The sequence below is a fragment of the Etheostoma spectabile genome, chromosome 3, assembly GCF_008692095.1.
Source record: "Etheostoma spectabile isolate EspeVRDwgs_2016 chromosome 3, UIUC_Espe_1.0, whole genome shotgun sequence".
Classification (NCBI taxonomy): domain Eukaryota; kingdom Metazoa; phylum Chordata; class Actinopteri; order Perciformes; family Percidae; genus Etheostoma; species Etheostoma spectabile.
In genome coordinates, this window is record NC_045735.1 from 25,150,368 (window position 1) to 25,170,240 (window position 19,873).

Here is a 19,873-nt window from a genome sequence, read left to right on the forward strand (position 1 = left end):
TTCAGTTCAATACTAAGGTTAAACCTCAAATGTACCATTTCATAATTGTATGATGAATGTATTGATAATAAATCTTAGATATGGTATGGTTGTTGATGTGAACATTACAGTGCTTTAGACATTACACAGTGAAACATAATTTGGCACAGGATTGTAGCTTTCAACAACTCAAGCAATGGATCTCATTTTAGACTTTGTTTTGGATCATGTTAACACTCTTTACTTTGGTGTTAACAATATTTCACTTAGACTGGTACGACTTGTGAGTTTTCATTTGTGTCACCAACTCTGCCTTCACAAATAATAGCTCTTTTCTTCACTTATTAGGTTGCGTAAATAATGTCATCAGTCTGTATTTTAGTTACATTGCTGTGAAAACATGCATGGGAATGTGCATATAGGTCCTACAGGGCATTAGCACAGCACCTGCAATACACTGTTATTCATAATGGGAATCTGGGAATCTATGTAATTTTATGTTATGAAATATGATGCATTTGAAACTAGATCCAAATTGACCAAATACAACAGTTAAATGCCACTTGCAGATCCATGCAGTTACCTATTAATATAGTCTTCCATTGTCAGACCTATCTCCACAGCACTGCGGAGAAAGGTCAAGCTAATCCACACGATATTTCATGATTGTAGAAAAACTTGCTCTGGTTTATTGGCATTTCTTTAAACCAATCACAATCGTCTTGGGCAGTGCTAAGCCCTGGACCCAGGTACAATGCCTCTGCAAAATAGCCTTGTGAAGAAACCCCACCCTGCTGTTGTATTGAGCAATCTGTTCTTGCCCCATTACTGCCTTTACAAAGCCTGTCTGTAACTGTATGGTACCAAATTGTTGGAAATGCAAAAAGCAGCACATAAATGAAACGTCGTCAATATAGATACCAATAATATGATAATACATTTCCGTAAGACTAACTGTGGACAATTTTCCGCCATTTCTTTTTATACTTTAAGTACATTTTGATAATTGTGCTTATATATGTTTACTTTAGTTACATTTCCAATGCAGAACCTTTATTTGCAATGGAGAAGGCCCTACTTTTCATTGTTATCTTTGATTAGATAAAGGACATGGCTACCTCCTCCAACACTGACACTGTTGTAGTTTGGTGTCTTCTTTTATTGTGGTAGTCTGTTTTCTTGTGTTTATTATTGGCCTGGTCACTGTCATGTCTTGTGATTATCGTATGGTGTTATTTTTGGTCTGGTCTTGTACATGATCTGTTTCCTGTTTTATTTTGAAGTCTGGGTCTCTGTCTCACTTTGTCTTTAGTTTTAATTCCTGTGTTTTCCCGCTCCTGTGATTACCTGATGTAAACCTGATGTTTTCCACCTGTTTCCCAGCCCTCTTGTCACCTGCCTCTTGTCACCTCATTACTCTCTGTATTTAGTCTTTGTGCTTCCCTTGTCCTGTGTCAGATCGTTGTGGTGTTGTTTCTCCCCGTGTCAGTTTGTGTCTGATTCCTTGCTTCTTGGATTTTTTTGCACTTTGGATTTAGTTTATGCCTGCCCATCTCAGGACATCCTTTGTTTGTATGTACTTTGCTTTTCATTTTAATAAACCCTCAAGCTCAACTTCTGCCTGCCTCCTCTATGCACTTGGGTCCACCTTTCCATGCAGCTCATGACATATACAGTAGTACAACCAGTTGGAGACAAAATTACACATTCTGCTTAGAGAAGGTGGCTTGCTGGACTTCACCATTTAATAAAGGTGAGGCACAATCTGTAGCGCCATTAGACTGATGGATAAAGAGAACAACAATATCTTCATTGGTCAGTGTTTGATCAGTGTTCCTTAAAAATACAATTTTGTAAGAATCCAGCGTTTTCAGTTCGTTTTTATTTTAAGTCCGAGTCGCAGAGGTCTGTCAACAGTTTATCACTTCTTAACATTTTAGATTGGGTACACTCTGGTAATTCTTGGCAACTGTTATTTTCTTATCTATATTACATTGTTGAAATAAAAACATAGACCTATTCCAGGATATTAATCTGCTCACATCAAATATTATACTTGTTTTAGTGCCACTGTGTGCAGTAGAGCCTCACTCAGCCACTGCTATGCCCAGACAAGATAAGGAGTGAAGGCTATAAACAAAAAGTCCAAAGTATTTTCTCACAAGTCCAACCGCATTTCTTGGAGAACGTTTCGCAGCAAGGATGTCCAGAATAAAGCCAAAGACAATAAGAGGAGGGAGAGGGAAACTGCAAAAACAACCAGTTAGATAATTTGGTCTGGAGATATTCAATTTTCTGAAGATCCACCGTGGACATAAACAAGCGATTTAGCCATGTGGGTTCAAGAGTGTCACCCAAAGACAATTTTTTAAATATTTCTAAACTCCCTGATAAATGGCAGCCATGGTTTTTTGGTGCTTAATTGAAGGATTCATATCAGCTGTTTTCACAGCTGTTCTTCTCAAAGTCTTGGTTTAGAGAAACTAGTGGTAGGTGATTTTAGTGCTGCAGGGAAGCACCAAACCAGTACCAGCATGGTCATAGAAATGAAGAACATGCACATCAACAAATATATACATATACTATACAAGAGCTTTTCAGTCATTTCCTTCATGCCTTCCTAACTTCAAAGCAGGGTTAGTCTAAAATAATCCTTTAATAGTGCAATGGCTTGATGGCAAAATCCCATTCATTTTCACTCTTGTGCAGAGATTAGTGGGACCCCAAATAGTGGCAAGCATGAGTGTTCATTCTTGACCCTGTAAAAAGTTATTTCACAAAAAACTACCTAACTCAATGTTTCTTTTTCCGGAGCTTTTGACCATATCAAACGGTCCGAAGTTTGCCCCGTTGTTGTGTTATTTGTTTAAAAAAATAGGTAAACATCTAATAAGTGGACCTTGAGTTGGGATTGTTTTGTGAAAGTTTGTGTATTTGTTTGCATGCCAACATATCTAACTCCATGACATCTGAACTCCATCCACTGATGAAAACTGTGTGATACAGTTGAAAAAAATCTAATTAGTGGACCACAAATTGAGATTGTATTTAACGTTTGCTTTTATTTAGCTCTATTAAGTCATGGAAACAGCTATACACTCAGTTACCAGTTTGTTACCTAGCTAAAACTACTGATCGGGATAGAAGATATTCATGATCAATGGTAAGTGATATTACACAATGATGGTGTTCAGTTCAAGCACACAACTGTGGAAAAAGATGCATCACATGCAAGTTGACGCCCCGGTGGATGTGGCGGCAAGATGGCAGATTGTAACACTCTTTTCAATGAGGATCTGAGCCAGTTAATTCCTTACATCCTTACTGGATCTACTGCTCCACTGCTAATTTCTGCAAAGATTAAAACTGACAGATTTCCTGCATCTGATGTAAAACAAAAATAATAAAACAAATTAACAGGTACAAAATGTATTAAAAGTTCCCTCAACAGGTCAATGAGACCACACAAAATATGTTTTACTGTAGCAGTAATGAGGTACGGTATATGCACTGGAGCAGTGAAACTAGTGTTCTTTAGAAAAAGCTGATCTCACTTCTTCCATTAATAAAATGTGCCCTTTGTGACTGTATTCCACTTCCAACTAAATTCATTAAAAATACAGATCTGGCCATTCAGATTAATACTGACATTTACATTATACTGTACTGATTTCCAAAAGGGGACTCACACTATTGGACATTACATTAATACTGTTGTTCGTGGCTTCTGGTGAGGAGGTGTCATTTTTAATAAATATGCAATTAAAGAAAACAGGAAATAAGTCCAGCGTATCAAAATGGTGCAAGTTGGTTAAACTAGTGAATCCATGCACTGTAGTGAAAAAGTTAATGTTTTCAACATTTCAGTGCGTACGATCATACTTTGAATTCCCAGACATATCCACGTTTTGCCTTTTGTTATTCAAAAATGTTTCACAGAGAAAACACTCCCATATGATTCATGTCTTTGAACTTAAACAAATCCCTCCATAGTCTCTGAATTCCACTGGTGGTAAGCAGTCTTTCTCCTTCAGCCAAGTAGGCTTTTGCAATATGGTGCCCGTTAGTTTCATAGTCACTCTGTCAAATAATAAAATCAATCTCAAATGTAGTGAATTCCTCCATGGTTGCAACCCCATCAACCTTGAGCAACTGGTTCTGATGTGCACTTCCTGAATACAGCACACACAAAAAAAACTCCATTGCTTAGAGCATATAAATATTTGAAAATATAAGGACCCAATTATCCCACGAGAATATTAAGTTATCTTATTATGTTTTTGTATGAGCAATCACAATCGCAAAGGTCACACCCATGCCACCTGCCAAACCCAATATGGTAGACTTTGGAGTTCCAATAAAGGTTTTGTGTAGAGAGATAGGTGCTATAAGTTTGAGCATGGGCTAATTTGTTTCATACAATGTCAAATACAGTTAAAGTGAGTCGGATGTTGTCCATGTTGTTTTTTAATCTAACAGTGGTGTTAGTTAGGTACTAAATTGCTGTTGATGGGCTATGGCTTGAATTGTAGCGCCCCCACCTGTTTAACTGTTTAACTTTGACCACAATGCAACATTTTACATTTACTATTACTCTTATCATCATTAATAATAATATTACTTTTCTAGAAAGGATATTGATGTTTGCAAACCAGTGATTCTTGTTGGGCTGTACAATTTTTCATTTGAAGCTATTTACATTGTAGCTTATGTTGCTATTGTTTTATATGTTATTTTTAATGTTCCATTTCTTAGTGTTGCAGTGTTTTGAACTGCAGAGATGTATTTAAAGAGAAATTTCCGTTAAGTTGTAGTAAAAGATATAGTATTGTGTTAACCCTTGTATTGTCTTCACTTTTGGGACCCTCTCGTGTCCCTTGGGTCAAATTGACCCGTGACTCATATGGGGTTTTTAAAACAATTCTAAAACAAAATTTCACTTCATAATCTTTTAACAAACATTGTTTTTAGCTGAATTCCCATCAATTGAGATAACATACATGTCTAGGGAATGCAATCAGTCTCTACTAGATCACAATTAAAAATGGAAGTGTGATTCGTTTTGGAAAAAAACATAAGTGGTCATAGTTTATCTGGAATAATTTTCTGAATTGAGTCAGGAATACATGTTTATCACAGAAAATAAAGTAAGGCCATTGATTTTCAGGTGCAAAAACTGGATACTTGTAACATTTTGAAATAGGTCAATTTGACCTGAATACCATACAAGGGTTAAGAGAGGGAATCCTACCCGTCTTCACATCCAGGGCGCGCATATCTGCCATAGACACTGTTTTTATTTACTTCTAGGTATGCCAGCTGAGGATGATTTTACTGTTGGATCTGATGCTCTGCAGGCACACCGTGTGTGGGACCAGACCCTGATATCCACTACAAGAGACAATAGGCCTTTTGTCACCACAGACATTTCAACATGTCATTGCAGGGAAGGCACAGATGTTATTTATTACCTCAATAAAGGTTGCACTTACGGTATGTTGTGTGTTCTAGTCCCCAGGGCCTTGTTATTGTGCTGACTAATAGATGGCTTTATTAATACAAAACAGAGCCATCATTATTTATATCAGTTACACCTGTGTTTCCCCTACTGTGACAAGTTAAAACATCTGCTGTAAAAAAAAAAAACAGTCAAGGGCAGCAACTTCACTGTCTTCCTGACTCATGTATGAAAGACGTCTCTGTCACTAACACGCATAGATGCTGCTCTTGTAATGAATTTCAAGTACTATCCTGATGTCAGAAAACAATGTAGCAATGCTAATACATAATCTGAGTGTTGAACATATATTAACTTTCATTACGTCTTTCCTTAAATTCTTAAAGATTTGATTTTTTGACTGGATTTGTTTGATGTTTCTTGAACTCTCATCATCTCAACCAATATTCTGTACCATCTAAGAATATTCATGGACCTGGATGAGGTGTTTCATGCCACAGTATCCTTTCTATCCTGGTACTCCAGGTAGCATATCTGGGTTTTTCAAGGATCCTACAAGAAGCAGTTTAAATGCTTAAAACATAATCAGGTTATTTCCAGAACCTTGTAATAACCAAGGGACTAGTGTGCCTGTAAACACACTAAACGTTATAATTAACACCTGTTATGTATAGCCTACTATGACAAGTTAAAATATCTGCTGTGAAGAAGAGAATTACATACCGTTCTGGCACAACCTTTTGTTTTATATTTATGTTCCCTTGTTTTTTTCTATAACTTTGTCACTTAGGCTAGTTGTAAATTTGATTTACAACATAAAAACCTTACACATATCCAATATAACAATACCACACTATTGAAAATTGTTTTACTCTACAAATGTTGTTACAAATGAAACTACCCAACAGTAATCGTAGGCTACAGCTGAAAAGATTAGTCAATTAATCAATTCATCAATTAATTGATTGACAGGAAATTAAATGGCAACTAGTTTGATAATCTTTTCAGTTTATTTTTCATGTTAAACATGTCATGGTTCCAAAGGATTTTATGTACTTGTAATAATTTAGAATTTTGTACTATTGGTTGGACAAAACAACGATTGTGAAGTTGACACTTTGGACTCTGGGTAATGGGAACGGAATTTCTCACTATTTTCTGAATTTTTACAAACCAAACAATGGATTAATGGAAAAAATAATCAGCAGATGAATCGATAATGAAAAAAATCATTAGTTCCAGAAATAACAATTTCCTCCCCCCCCCTTGGGTCCCCAATTACAACAGTAAAACAACCTTCTTTTTTTTTCTTCTTTTTTTACATTAGTGCATAAGTAAGAATAAGTGAATGATATAATATAGGCTAATAGTATAACAGTCACAGGGGAGATGGTGTAATTTGACTTGTAATAGGCTATTTTAAGTATATATTCCTGATTAAACTTAGATAGTTTTGCATACGTACGTCTACTAACAAAGGGTGTTAAGAGAACCAGAGAACCAACGTGTTGTCATCAGACTACTTCCTGTGGGGGGCTACAACACGCCCGTCTTTGGTCCAGCGCTGCGGTGCTGCACCGCCACCTGGCGGTCAGCTGTAGTAACTGCTCTGTGTGCATGAGAACAGTTGAAGATGGCGACTGGAGTCCTTCACAGAGTCAGCGCTGGCCTCGGTCGGGCTAAAAGCAGGGCCCAGTCGACCGGACAGCTCGTCGTGTGGAGCAGGTTGGGCAGGTTTCAGTATACATTTTACGTAGTCATCTCTGTAGTGTTTGCTGTCAGCTGTTGTGTCATTTCTTTAGTAGGTTTCTGTGGGGGTGACGATATGCTTGGGCAAGCTAGCCCCTGTAACGTTAGCCTCAGTGGCCTTCAGCTTTAACTCACGTGAAAGCTAACTACACCTTGAAATAGTTAATTCCGGCATATTTGAGATTAAAGATGTGTGTATTTGCTGGTAAAGGTGAAAGAATAATAGTTTCTGTCATATCTTTTTAGTGAGCATCTCAAACGTTCAAGGTCAGTTTGGTAGTTTCCTCCCCGGGATCTATACAGTCTTATCTTAACCTATAATATTGTTGATTATCGTGAGATGTTGTAGTATTATTCTGAATCAGCGAACTAACCAGTAACTAAAGGTGTCGAATAGATTTAGCCGAGTAAAACGTACAGTATTTGCCTCTGAATTGTAGTATAGTTATAATGTATAAAAAAGAAGAAAATACCTCACAATTGTACTTAAGTACAGTACTTGAGTACATGTACTTGTGTAGTTACTGTCCACCACTGACTGAATCACAATGTGTGTATACTATATGGATCAGAAGTACTGACATTCCAAGCCCAGTCTGAATTTTGACTGAAGTATTCATGTAAAATCTTTCTTTACAGCTCAGCTATAAACCTGGAATTAAGCGTTTTCATATTTTCTATGAATGAAGCATGTCTGCTCACATAAAGATGATGTGTTTATGTGAGTGTACGTCTAACGTGTAGTAAGATATCGAAATAGGAGATTTGTCGTGGTCATACAGTCATATCTCATGCCTCCAATTGTTGTTCATCATCACTTATCTGTGTTAGCAGGGGATTTGCAACATCAAGCAGCAGAAACGGACAGGACAGCTGGTTTAAGTCCCTGTTTGTGAGGAAAGTTGATCCCAGGAAAGATACACATGCCAACCTACTGACCAAAAATGAGGAAAGTAACCTGTACAAAATTCAGTGTAAGTCCACGTCAAAGTATTCATACTTAAAAATAAACCATTTATCCTGAAGTCATGATGAGATCATTCTTAAGTATGATTCTCTTTTCCAGTCCATAATGTCAAGCCGGAGTGCCTGGATGCGTATAACAAACTCTGGTGAGTGTTACTTCATATTCCTGTCTATGTTGCGTGCCATGCATGCTTAACTCGTACTTTAGCAAAAGTAGTGACACCATTAGTAGTAGTGTAAGACCAAGACAACTTTTTTTTTTTTTTCTGTCTATTTATGTGAGGTGATTGACACGCTGGCATGACTTCAGTCCTTCACAGACCGACCTTTCTCATACCTAAGACGACTGGAAGCTGTCTATTTGTAGTTGGGGACTAATTTTAGACTTGCAACATTAGACAGAACGCATGTGACCAGAAAAACTTAATTGTTATTCAAATGTTGTTTTGAAAGTGGATTTGAATTTAAATTTAGATTTGAATCAAGTGCATCTGTGGTTACAGTGTATTTCAGTGTTTGGTTGGTGTATCTCATTCATCACAGTGAGGATGTTTTGCCCTCCATCCATGCTGATAAGTACTATCCATGTGAGCTGGTGGGCACTTGGAATACCTGGTATGGAGAACAAGACCAGGCTGGTAAGATTCATTTCAACACACATCGACAGTTAAAATTTGCAAATCAGCAGGCATGTTACTGCATATCTATACATATGCACATACTAGGTACACATCCTGTCAATATTTTCCAGGGTCATAATTTCTTATACTTGTCATTCCACATCTATATTATGTTGCTTTAGGTGTTGCTGAATTATTTGCTCGATATTACTTAAACAAACAGAATAAACCATTAAGTCATATATCTATGAAAAATCTTTCAGTGTCCTTGCCTGATATAATCTGTACAGACTAAAACACTTCTTTTTTAAATAATTATTTGTTGTCTTACCAGCTAATGATCTTCAGTTATCAGGAATACGTCATTTTCGCAAAGATGTGAACCGTTCAGGAAACTCCTGCTCCGTATTAATTCAACCCTCTCACAAAGTGAGAAGAATTATGTCAAAGGTTATGTGTTTTAGGGCTGGAGGAATGTTTTTTTTACATTATTTATATCAGTTAGGGTCAGCAGTAGCTCAGTCTGTAGGGACTTGGCCTGGGAACCAAATCCCTACAGGCCAAGTACAGACTGTGGACTGGTAGCTGGAGATTTGCCAGTTCACCACCTGGGCACTGCTGAGGTTCCCTTGAGTAAGCACCAAACCCCCAGCTGCTCGAGATGCCTGTTCATGGGGCAGCCCCCTAACTCTGACATCTCTTCATTAGTGCACGTAAAGGTGTGTGTGTGTGTGTGTGTGTGTGTGTGTGTGTGTGTGTGTGTGTGTGTGTTTGTGTGTGTTGTGTGTGTGTGTGTGTGTGTGTGTGTGTGTGTGTGTGTGTGTGTATTTCGGGCCTCTACGTAATGTGTGCGACAGAGTGTAAAAATTGATTTCCTCTTAGGGATCATTAAAAGCATGTCTTCTTCTTTAGTTGATATTTCTGTATTTTGTGTAACTTTGCATCTATTCGATATTTGTTTATTACTTCCCAGTTCATCTGTGGCGTTACAGAGGTGGCTATCCGGCTCTAACAGAGGTGATGAACAAGCTCAAGCAGAACCAAGTAAGAACGCTTCAGATGCCTCTTGTTTGTGTCTCCCCTATTTAGTGCTTTAGAAGTTTGCTAAAAAGGAGTACAGCCATCAGTCAAAGTAAAGCTCATTGATTGGTGTCTGTCCATTGGCAGGAGTTCACAGCGTACAGGAAGGAGCGGGGTAAGATGCTGATGTCTCGCAGAAACCAGCTTCTGCTCGAATTCAGCTTCTGGAACGAGCCTGTTCCCCGAGAGGGCCCCAACATTTACGAGCTCAGGTCCTACCAGCTCAGGGTTGGTAACAAGCCAGAGAGTTTATCTCATCATTAGCTATGCTATACATGTGTGTGTGTTAGAGTGAGTTTGAAAGTGCACAAACAATCCAAACTAAATGGCTTATATTGGGCTCTTTCTTTTCAAGTGGAGTCCAGTTCATCTTATTTGTGTTGCCCAAAGTCACATAACAGTTGCCTAACATGGCTTTACAGTCTATACAGCATACAACACCATCAGGCAGAGGAACAGATGAGTGACACACATGTAATCCAGCGGCTGTTATGTGTACAGAGTAGACATTTGTTAAACATTGCAAGATTGCTTTTTTTTGTTTTTTTAGCAACAACAAAAAAAAAACCTTGTGTTGGATACTCTAACAGCTTCCCAGCCCAGAACCAACATTTTTTCATTATGATATAAATGACTCAGCTAATGACCAGTATGTTTTGTAAATTTTTGGTCCAAGGAAACTGATCACTCACCTTTTTCATCATCACAACTCATTGCCACTAGGAGCCACCCCAGTGCATATAAAGTATTATTTTGCTAGCTGCTCTGCAGCGGCTTAGGCTCCAGAAGAAAGAGACCGCATTACTCATTCACTTCTCCTCTGTCATGTTTTTCCGTTTTAAACTGATGATATGATATGCTTTGCTTCTGAGACCTCTAAACGACCTCCGCCACAGTGACCCTGTGTCTCGAGCATTCAAGATGAGAGTGGTGTTCAAACAGTCAGTATTAACAACATAAAAACTTAAATCTGCTTATGGGCACTCAGGTGACATTGGTAATCTCAATGGTTAAATTGGCCGCAGCATAAGACCTACATAATGCTGGAAACACATCATGCGTTGCACATTAAGTCGTTCGTCCTGATCTGCCAGAGCTCCCTGTGACGTGATGAATGCAAGCTATTATCCCCCCCACTCTTAGACATGGCAGGCTGTTTGTTGTCTTAAGCCACAGAGAATGATTAAAGAAGCCTTTGGGTGTAATTATTAAGCTTATCTTGCCAATGACAAAATACCTGTGTTATGTATCTATCGTTTATTTGTGTTAATGTTATTACTCTGGAAAGAAGGTGTGATATCAATCTATATTTTGGAAAGCTATTTTATTGTAATAAAGACCATTGTGTTTTCTTTCTCCCAGCCAGGAACCATGATCGAGTGGGGTAATTACTGGTAAGGCAGCCTGAATTCATTTGATTCCCTGAACTGTAGTTACAGATCAGTTGCACTACATAAAACCTTCCTCACCACGCCGTCATTAATAAGAGCTATTCCACAGAGACACTATTTTGAAGCTGAACTGTAATGCTCTCAAGCCAAATTCAAATACAAGTGGAAGAGTATGTACATTACAAATGTGTGTACATAATAGTTCAGTAAAATGACCCGGTACTCGAGCCGACAAGTCCACATTTATCACTTTGTACAATTGGGTTGATTTCAATTAATACAAAAGAAGACGTGAGTTTTCTGCTTACATTTCACAACTTGTTTGGCACCTATGTCATTGATGTATTGTTTTCCAATTTAAACATTTGTGGTAGCTCCTAATTGTCATCTGCTTGATTTCATAAGTTACTATAACTTCAAACACTAGAAAAGTATCCAGGATTTTCAAGCGGACAAATATTAAAAAATATCATAGGACAATAAAGACACCAATGATGACAAGATCATGCTAGGACAAGGTTATTTTTTTTCTAAAGCTACTATTCCTTTCCTATTTTTGCATTTATGCTTACTTTAACCTGTCTGTATTTAAAACAAGCCCTGTACATTATGCCAGCAAAGCAATTTTAAGGCAATTTTAATATAATGTGTGTAGTTGAAGGCTTAAACAAGCTTTATAGTTTTCTGTCCAGACAATGATTATGATTTAAATAAGTACATGTTTGCTTTAGGGGGAAAACATAATTACTTGAAAACATTCCACTCATCCCAGTACACCATTTCATATGGACAGCTTAATATCCATAAACGTGTGTACAGTAAGAAATGACATCACATCTTATGGTTGGACGGGATGTTTTAAGGGATAATCACATCTATGGAAGACTATTGTCTAGTTTACGTTAACAAAACAGACTAAAATCCAATTGTGTAAATTAAAAAGGGTCCAGATTAAATTCAAAGGTCATAATGAAATTCTTGTTTGAAGATGTTTTAAATGTCCCACGTGTGTCGGCCTGGTCTTGTCATGCCAGATGAAGCCCTGATGGTTGTGTTGGGACTGAAGTTGTTCTCGTCTGCAGGGCCAGAGCCATCGGATACCGCCAGCACAACAGAGAAGCTGTGGGAGGGTTTTTCTCACAGATCGGCAACCTCTATATGGTTCATCACCTCTGGGGTACGGTCAAATACCAGCTTTATGTAAACTGACCGTGCCAGCGTGCAGATAATCATGCTAGTGCTGAAACAGCACAGAAAACCAATCATCAAGTTTAATAATTGACTTTAAGTCAATTATGAAGCAATAGTGCCCCAAACGTTGTTGCCAGGAGACTGAGTATTGCACTTTAATCAGGTGGACGCCAACATGACTCCTGCTCTGCTTGCATTGTTATATTTGTTTGCTAAACCTTTTACCACAACAACATAATTGTAAGTAATTTTTTTAAGGTAATAAGATGTCACCTGCTATTGAAGTGTCCAGACAAATCAATTGTTATAACTTCAACAGAATAATTTAACCAAAATATGTGTTACCTTATGAATGGACAAAGAAAATAATTGTTACGTGCAGCTCAAAACTGAGCTGAACTGCTACGGACTGTGTGCAGTGTCTCCACGCACTATCAGCAGTGTTATGTGTGATTTGTGGATTGCAGCTTACAAAGACCTGCAGTCCAGAGAAGACACGAGGAACGGCGCCTGGCAGCAGGAGGGCTGGGACGAAGTGGTGTACTACACAGGTGAGTCCTTTTTCTAAACAAAGTGGTGATGAAAACTCAGCTGTCGGACTGAACTTTTTTTTCAAGAGCTTTATCCCATTTGTCTTGAGTAACAACCTATTTAACTTTTAGAGCTTGCTAAACCTGATCAATATCACAAGGACTTTAAACTGACACTGAGTCCTCTAAATCTTTTCTCCAGTTCCTCTCATTCAACATATGGATTCCAGGATTATGATCCCGACAAAGGCTTCCCCGCTGAAGTGAAGAAGCGGCGAGCTAGAAGATGAAATCAAGTGGCACTCCTTTTGAATGTTACCTCTATCCAGAGCATCACTATCATGGTTTTGACCTCCCATCAGAGTTACCAAACATCCCTTTTCTTTTCTTGTCCTGGCTTTATTAGTTCAAGATGTCACCAGGACAGAGGAGGCAACAGTGCCTACCATGTATCAGCAATTAAAATAGTCAAAACCCCTCACAGGCCTTGGCAATGCTCAACTTCTTTTTTGGGGGGGTTCTGGAGCAGAACGAGTAAATTCGTCCAATTTGAACCTCCTGGTGGTCGTTATGGTCAACGTCTGGTGCCACGTTAAAACTGGTCCACGAACCGAGCTCTTCTGAGTTTAGAACCAACCAAAGTTACTTGAAAAGAGGAGCAGCTGTGTGGTGTGAGGACAGATAGAAAAGTGCTGCTGAAGCTAGCTGCACAGTGCAGTAGTTATTTATTTAATGTAAATTTGGACGACATATGTTGCTGTGCTGAGGAGTGGCACTTTGAAGCACGCCCTGCCATTGCCGAGTGAAGTGAGATAACGCCTCTGTATATTCATGAAAACTGTATTTCCGTTTCTAGTCATGAAGACAATAAAGTACGTGGAAAGAAATGTAAACCTGATAATTTTATATTTAATTGAGGTCTATTATAAATCCAAACTAAACTACTCCTTTCAGTTGCTTTTTTCTGGATGTTCCTACTAGGTTCCCTGTCACGGTAATGTTGCGGTTTCATGGTGCTGTGTTTGTAACTTTGGCTTCTATTTTTTTTTCCTTGTGAAGACAGCATGCCTGGTTTAAAAAAAAAAAAAAGCTTTTTATCCAACATGTTTTAATGAGACATAACTATCATGTATGATAAACCCTGAAAACAAATGTTATCTATCAGTGGCTGAGTGGATCTGGGACTGAGTGGGCAATCATGCGGCTGCAGAGTGTAATATCAGATTTCATTGTTAAAGGAAGCATGTTTATCTGTTTATCTTGTTTGTCTTATAGTTTGTTGGAACAGTGTAGAGGGAAGGACAAGAATGCCAACACAAATTAAAACGGTTCAAACAACATCTGTGACAGCATGACCTTATGTTTAATACTGATCTTTACTGGACTTAACTTCTCATTGACATGTATGGTTACAGCTCTTAGTGTCCATATATACAGAAATAAAATATTTCTATTGCTCATTGCACCTTATGTGATGCAGGAGTTGTATTAGCTTACCTAATGGCTTTGATACAAAAAAGTGCTAAAACACTAAAATGGTCTTGTCCTCAACATAAACAGTTATTTGTTTAGTATCTTCTAGTATAAAATCAATAGGGCAACATCCCCATGAAGGTAAAATTGGTCTCACTATTGTAAACATTTCCATTCATTATAAAAATCTATTGAGTACACATTGAAGGAAAATTGTGCGTGCAGGGGATTAAAAACCATTAGAGGCACATCCTTAGGTTTAAATATAAAATGTTAAAAATCAGTAATAGTACTCTTAGCTTCTTTAAATCACTTCCAGTTCCTTTAGCAGCTCCCCGAAACTTGTCACGTACCATGACGACCGCTCCTTAACCTGCTGCCTGACCACGTTTCCACCAAACCCGATGAAAGCACTCTGAGGACAAAAGAGACACAATGTGTTTACGAATACATTACCGACTATCAAACATGCAAAGGTGCGAAACTGAAACTGGGGAGAGTTTGAAACCAGGTAAGACAATGTGAACACTTACAGCGGGGGGGCATGCCTCTAGATCCGTGGCTCCATCTCCAATCATCACCACAGTCTTGAAGCCGTTTTGTTCCTTCAACATGCTGATGACCTTTCCTTTTCCACCACTCTCAGCTGTGGGCTGGCTCTCGTCAAAACCAGCATACTCTCCTGGAAAACACAACGAAATTTAGAAATGTAGAATGTTGCCCTACGTCAAGTTGACAGAAGCATTGTGACACTGATGAAGGAAAAGATTTGATTCAGATTAGAAATGCAATCCGGGCTACTACTCGACGCAGTGGCCGCAGGTTTGACTCCGGCCTGTGGCCCTTTGCTGCATGTCGTTTCCCCTCTCTCCCCCCTTCCCTGTCTTCAGCTGTCCTATCCATTAAAAAGGCCAAAAATAATTTTATGCTTTTAATGGATAGTCCAGCTTAAGACAGGAAAGGGGGAAAGAGAGGGAATGACGTGCAACAGAGGGCCGCAAGTCAAAACCGCAGCAAGGACTGAGCTTCTGTCCATGGGGCGCATGCTCCACCAGGTGTGCTATTCGGGCACCCTAGCCCAAAAATAATCTTTCAAAAAAAAAAAAAAGTTACCTCTAGCTCTTACCATTGAAGTAGAACTTGAGCCGGTTGGCGTAGACATGATGCAGAGGAATGTTTAGCTGAGTGGCCACGTGTTCGACGATGCAGCGGAAGCCGCCTGAGATGAGGAACACCTTTATGTTGAGCTGGTGCAGACGGTCCACGAGCTCCCTAGATGAAGAGAAATGGCTGTTTATCAACACTCAAATGAGATAAATGCAGTTCTTACTTACAAGTTTGTATAGTAGGCAGTAGTAAAATCTAATTTGGACCAACCTTGGCCAGGCGGTGTTCCATGCACACACACATTTACAACTAGATGTTTGTAAATAAGCACCTATTCATGTGCATAAATGAGCACGAGAGACATTAAATGCGGAAGACATGCATAGGATTAAAGCTAGATGTCACATATTTGCCTGATAAAGAAGTTGTAGACAGGTCCCACTAAATGATCTGCCGTGCCAGCACCTTTGATAGTTAAATACATGCAGACAGCTCATCCTGACTCTGGATGCTTGATTTGTTTTAGAAAGTGTGGAGCTTATCCAAGCTGTTGTTTTCCTAAACCACTTCCTTAGATACAAATTACCAATATGCTTTAAGAAATACTATTTAGATGTTTCTTGTTTATCCCCCATGTTTGGCTTTATACTGAGAGTTGGTTACCATAAATGGTCAGTTGAAGAAACTCCTTAACGTACACTACTTCCAAATGTCCTTTGCATACCAAGTCTTATGTTTCGGGTGGAACTCAAGGTCCACAGAATGACTGGCATTTCTCAGAAGAAGAGGCATCGTCACATATTCACCTGATACCTGGAGTCAGCTGAGGTGGGTGGTCTGTTATGAGTTTGTTCACTTGCTCTCTGGAACATCGGATGATGGAAAGACGCTCAGTCAGCGCTGTTTTAAATGTCATTGAGCCGCCCATAGCTTTGCGAGTCCTGAATTGTGAAAACACCAAGAGATTTGTATAATATTTTAAAACAAATCCAGAGCTGACATCAAAATAAGGTGTATTTTTCCGTGCATGTTAATGTGATATTGACAGCATTTATACATTTCAGTGACTGCATCCCCCACACCACAAAATTTGGCAAGTTCATCTATGCCTTCTTCTTTGATGACTGTGCTGTCCACATCGAAACAGACAGCTTCTGCTCTCCGGAAGAGTTCCTTTGTCTGTGAAAGTGTTGCCATCATGCTGGAAAAAGAAAAAGTACACAGTATGAGACATTTAAAAACAACAGCAGCAGAATTGCAAAAAGGACTCTGATAGCATACATAGCCTAATGTAAGGCATGGTGCTATTAGGAAGTTGTGTGAGGGAACATCTAATAAGTCCCGAGCTGAATTTGTTGGTTAAACGTGAGGTCTGGGACTGTCCCCAGCAGTTGAATGATTTAATTGTTAAACTGTGCAGTAGCCTACGCAGTAGATCTCTTCTGTCCAGTGAAGCGGAAAATACATCATTGACTGAAATACCTATGTGCAAACGTTTCGACGGATCTCAAATAAAACACGTGTCCCGGTCCAATGCTGCGTGACAGAATGCGTTACATAAAGCAGCCTGCCTGAACAGACTATATGAGGGAGGCTGTCGTACAGCTAGCTAGCTAGACATCCTCGGCACGGGTTGCGTCACCCGACACTGTCCACTGTGACCGCAGAGGACCAGCGAGAGGACCAGGGTTGGGTTGGCTTAATTTGCTATCCAACTGTCAACCGAATACTCCTCAGGCTGCAACACCACGCTAATGTCTTCTACGGAATTTAATTACAAAGTTATGGTGTGGTACTCACTGGTGAGAGCTGCGTCGGTAAGGCACTACGGACAGCTTCAACATTAGCCGAGTCGAACCGAATGAGCTGGACTCACTGATGAGGAAGAGAACTGCTGAATGCTGGACCAATCAGAGGGAAGCCGGTGAAGGACCACCCTTTTTTCTTATTGAACAGCCACTGTGAGGGACCGCCCACTACCCGTTTGCTTGGTTCCATGCATTGACTGTTATATTAATTAATATACAGTCTATGGTTCCATAACGAGATGACGACAGCACTGTATTACATTAGGTTTATTAATAAACAAGAGTCAGGAGCTGAAATTTCTGCTTTATTAACAACTGATAATAAAGCAGAAATTTGAGCTTAGATACGGGGTTACCAGCCTAATCAGTGTTTCTCGAATGGGTACCACAGCTACATCTAGGGTTTCTGTGCAGTATTGCAGGATACATGGTATTTTTGTGTGCACAATTCCTAAAATAATTATAGCCTTTAATGAATGCGTTGTACCTCTTTATTGTTGTTGTTTTTTCTACCAAAAATATTTTGCGCCGTTCATAGGGCGCTTGGATGAAAAAAATTTGGGAACCACCATTTATAAATAGTCTTGTTGACTTTAATCTTGCACACACTCAAGACTGGTATATACAGCCAGGAAATTATTTTTTACGTTGTATGCCTGTAGGTTTGTACAAAGTCCTAACTTTATACATCATAGCCTATCCAATTAGTATAATTCTTAGATTTCTTATAATTACAGCTTCGTCTAGCTGGTTTTATTTGACTCAAATTACACAAACGAGTGACAATGAAGTTGGCCTATAGTCAAACATGGGAGAAGTGCTCAAAAGCTAACTAGGAAATAAATTACATAATAATAAACAATAGTAGCATTTGCAATCACTGTATTTGCATTTGGTTTATAAATAGTCTAGGTTTCAACCAAGAACATCATTTTGTTTTATGAAATTAGTTGCAATTCTATTATCAACTAGCAGGAATATCAGATTCAGAAAAGGGTTTATTGCCACAATAAGTTACACTTATGTGGAATTTGCCTTGGTGAAAGGTACATACATAAACGGACAAACAGACATAGTAAATGTCAATATGAAATACAATAATAATAGTAAAAATATATTAAATGCATAAACAAATATATACATACAAATTAACTGTTGCATAAGGAAAAAGAGGCTGAATGGGTTGAGTGCAGAATGTGCAAATAATATATAATATGTGCATGGGCAGATGTGTAGTCTAGGATGAAGGTCAATGCAAAGTGTTGTGACTAGGGGACACAGGTTCAAACAGTACTCTGGTTTTAATCAAGAAACATGTTGATGATAGATAATATTAACAAGGCCCCAGGCCCCCACTGGCATAAACTCTTAATTCCACATTCTGGCCTGTATGCATTCACTCTGCACATCCTGCACTAATCCATATAGTCTCTTCAACAGTTACAGGATACATATTTTGCAAGTACTAGCCAATCAGAAGGAGAGGAGGGCGGGTCTTGTCTTCGCCATCCCATGAAAAGTCTGCTAACCGTAACTAATAGCTAGCTAAATCCTCCACATTGAAGTGAAGTCAGTGGCTAGCAGCATACTCCACATACAAGTCGGTGGCTATTAACGTATAAAATGTCGCTCTCAGGCGTACAGCTTTGCTGCAAAACGGAACCAGGGTTCAAGTGGAACAATGCGAATTTAAGCTGCAACTCAGCACAGGTAATTTTAGCTAACGTTGACTAGATTCAGACGCCTTTTCTGTTGTATGTGGAAAGCATGCGGTCACGTTACACATGGTGGTGAGCTAACGTTAGCTAGCTAGAAGTTATCGTGCTTCGCACCTGGAAGACGGTAGTTCTTTAGTCCGAAAGTAATCGAGATTTTGCTTAAACACCCCCACAAGACTCACTTATTCGCATAGATTGTGATTTGTATGGTCAAAGATGGGGTCCAGAGGATTGTTAACAGAGTTAATAGTTAGGCTAAGCTGTGTTACGATAGGTTTAGGCCCATCATTTTAATAGGATATAAAGACAACATAGTTGAGCGTGTATACACATGTATGATTCTGCTGACGTTAACATGTTTGTTTACCTCTGTTTTGTGATCATGGCACAGAATACATTGGAAGACATGGGCTGACCTGACTCATCATGCAGGAGCGCCCAGTCTAAAACACACCATGTGGCAGAGGTGAGGATACTGGGAGTTACAAATTAAACACTGGCAACGTGAGCCAATTCCTTGTCAAGTCCGCTTGATTAATCTAACATGTATTTTTAGAATGTAATTATATAACATATTTGAATGCATGGCCGAATTCTGTTTTACTCTTGAAATAGTAAATGCAGTCAGACACCATGCTAAATTATTTTTTTCACACACTGACTCAACAGGATAAGAATGCTAATGATGTGCCTTCTTTATCTTATGTCTGAGTGAATACAGAAACATGGCTCTTAAATGTGACTGTTTATGTTCATTTTGATATTTTACCAAAAGCATTGTTTAGCACAATTCCTTTTGTGTG

At 38.9% G+C, this 19,873-nt stretch overlaps 2 protein-coding genes, 1 long non-coding RNA gene and 1 other non-coding gene across 8 annotated transcripts in view; 3 read left to right on the forward strand and 1 right to left on the reverse strand.

Moving 5' to 3' along the window:
* Positions 1 to 6,996: 6,996 nt before the first annotated feature.
* Positions 6,997 to 13,921, forward strand: nipsnap2 (nipsnap homolog 2). Of its 2 annotated transcripts, none has more exons than XM_032501837.1 (10): positions 6,997 to 7,162; positions 8,021 to 8,160; positions 8,253 to 8,298; positions 8,696 to 8,790; positions 9,746 to 9,816; positions 9,940 to 10,080; positions 11,215 to 11,246; positions 12,326 to 12,420; positions 12,902 to 12,985; positions 13,167 to 13,921. In XM_032501837.1, exons 1-10 carry the CDS (start codon positions 7,071 to 7,073, stop codon positions 13,229 to 13,231), a joined length of 861 nt encoding a protein of 286 aa, XP_032357728.1. In that variant the 5' UTR covers positions 6,997 to 7,070; the 3' UTR covers positions 13,232 to 13,921. The 2 variants fall into 2 exon arrangements, with proteins under 2 accessions (XP_032357728.1, XP_032357719.1); XM_032501828.1 differs by having other exon boundaries at positions 7,005 to 7,162; positions 8,018 to 8,160.
* Positions 13,922 to 13,928: 7 nt separating this feature from the next.
* Positions 13,929 to 19,873, reverse strand: part of psph (phosphoserine phosphatase) — a 24,090-nt gene continuing 18,145 nt past the window's right edge. Inside the window, exons 1-7 of one of the 4 annotated variants that reach the window (XM_032501860.1) lie at positions 17,345 to 17,409; positions 17,027 to 17,111; positions 16,602 to 16,745; positions 16,351 to 16,485; positions 15,564 to 15,709; positions 14,971 to 15,119; positions 13,929 to 14,852 (exon numbers count right to left, since the gene is read on the reverse strand). In XM_032501860.1, the coding sequence (XP_032357751.1) occupies positions 14,742 to 14,852; positions 14,971 to 15,119; positions 15,564 to 15,709; positions 16,351 to 16,485; positions 16,602 to 16,744 (684 nt within the window). In that variant the 5' untranslated portion in view covers position 16,745; positions 17,027 to 17,111; positions 17,345 to 17,409 and the 3' untranslated portion in view covers positions 13,929 to 14,741. Of the gene's footprint in view, positions 14,853 to 14,970; positions 15,120 to 15,563; positions 15,710 to 16,350; positions 16,486 to 16,601; positions 16,746 to 16,825; positions 16,845 to 17,026; positions 17,112 to 17,344; positions 17,475 to 19,873 lie in introns of those variants that run through there. The other 3 variants (XM_032501851.1, XM_032501868.1, XM_032501872.1) reach the window with 3 other exon arrangements.
* The window catches only part of LOC116671028 (uncharacterized), a 1,741-nt gene continuing 714 nt past the window's right edge, over positions 18,847 to 19,873 (forward strand). Inside the window, exons 1-2 of the long non-coding RNA XR_004327170.1 lie at positions 18,847 to 19,062; positions 19,462 to 19,536. This is a non-coding gene — a long non-coding RNA (uncharacterized LOC116671028). The remainder of the gene's footprint in view (positions 19,063 to 19,461; positions 19,537 to 19,873) is intronic.
* LOC116687179 (small nucleolar RNA SNORA15) lies at positions 19,653 to 19,793 on the forward strand. Its single transcript, XR_004331492.1, has one exon. It is a non-coding gene; the product is annotated as a small nucleolar RNA SNORA15 (small nucleolar RNA).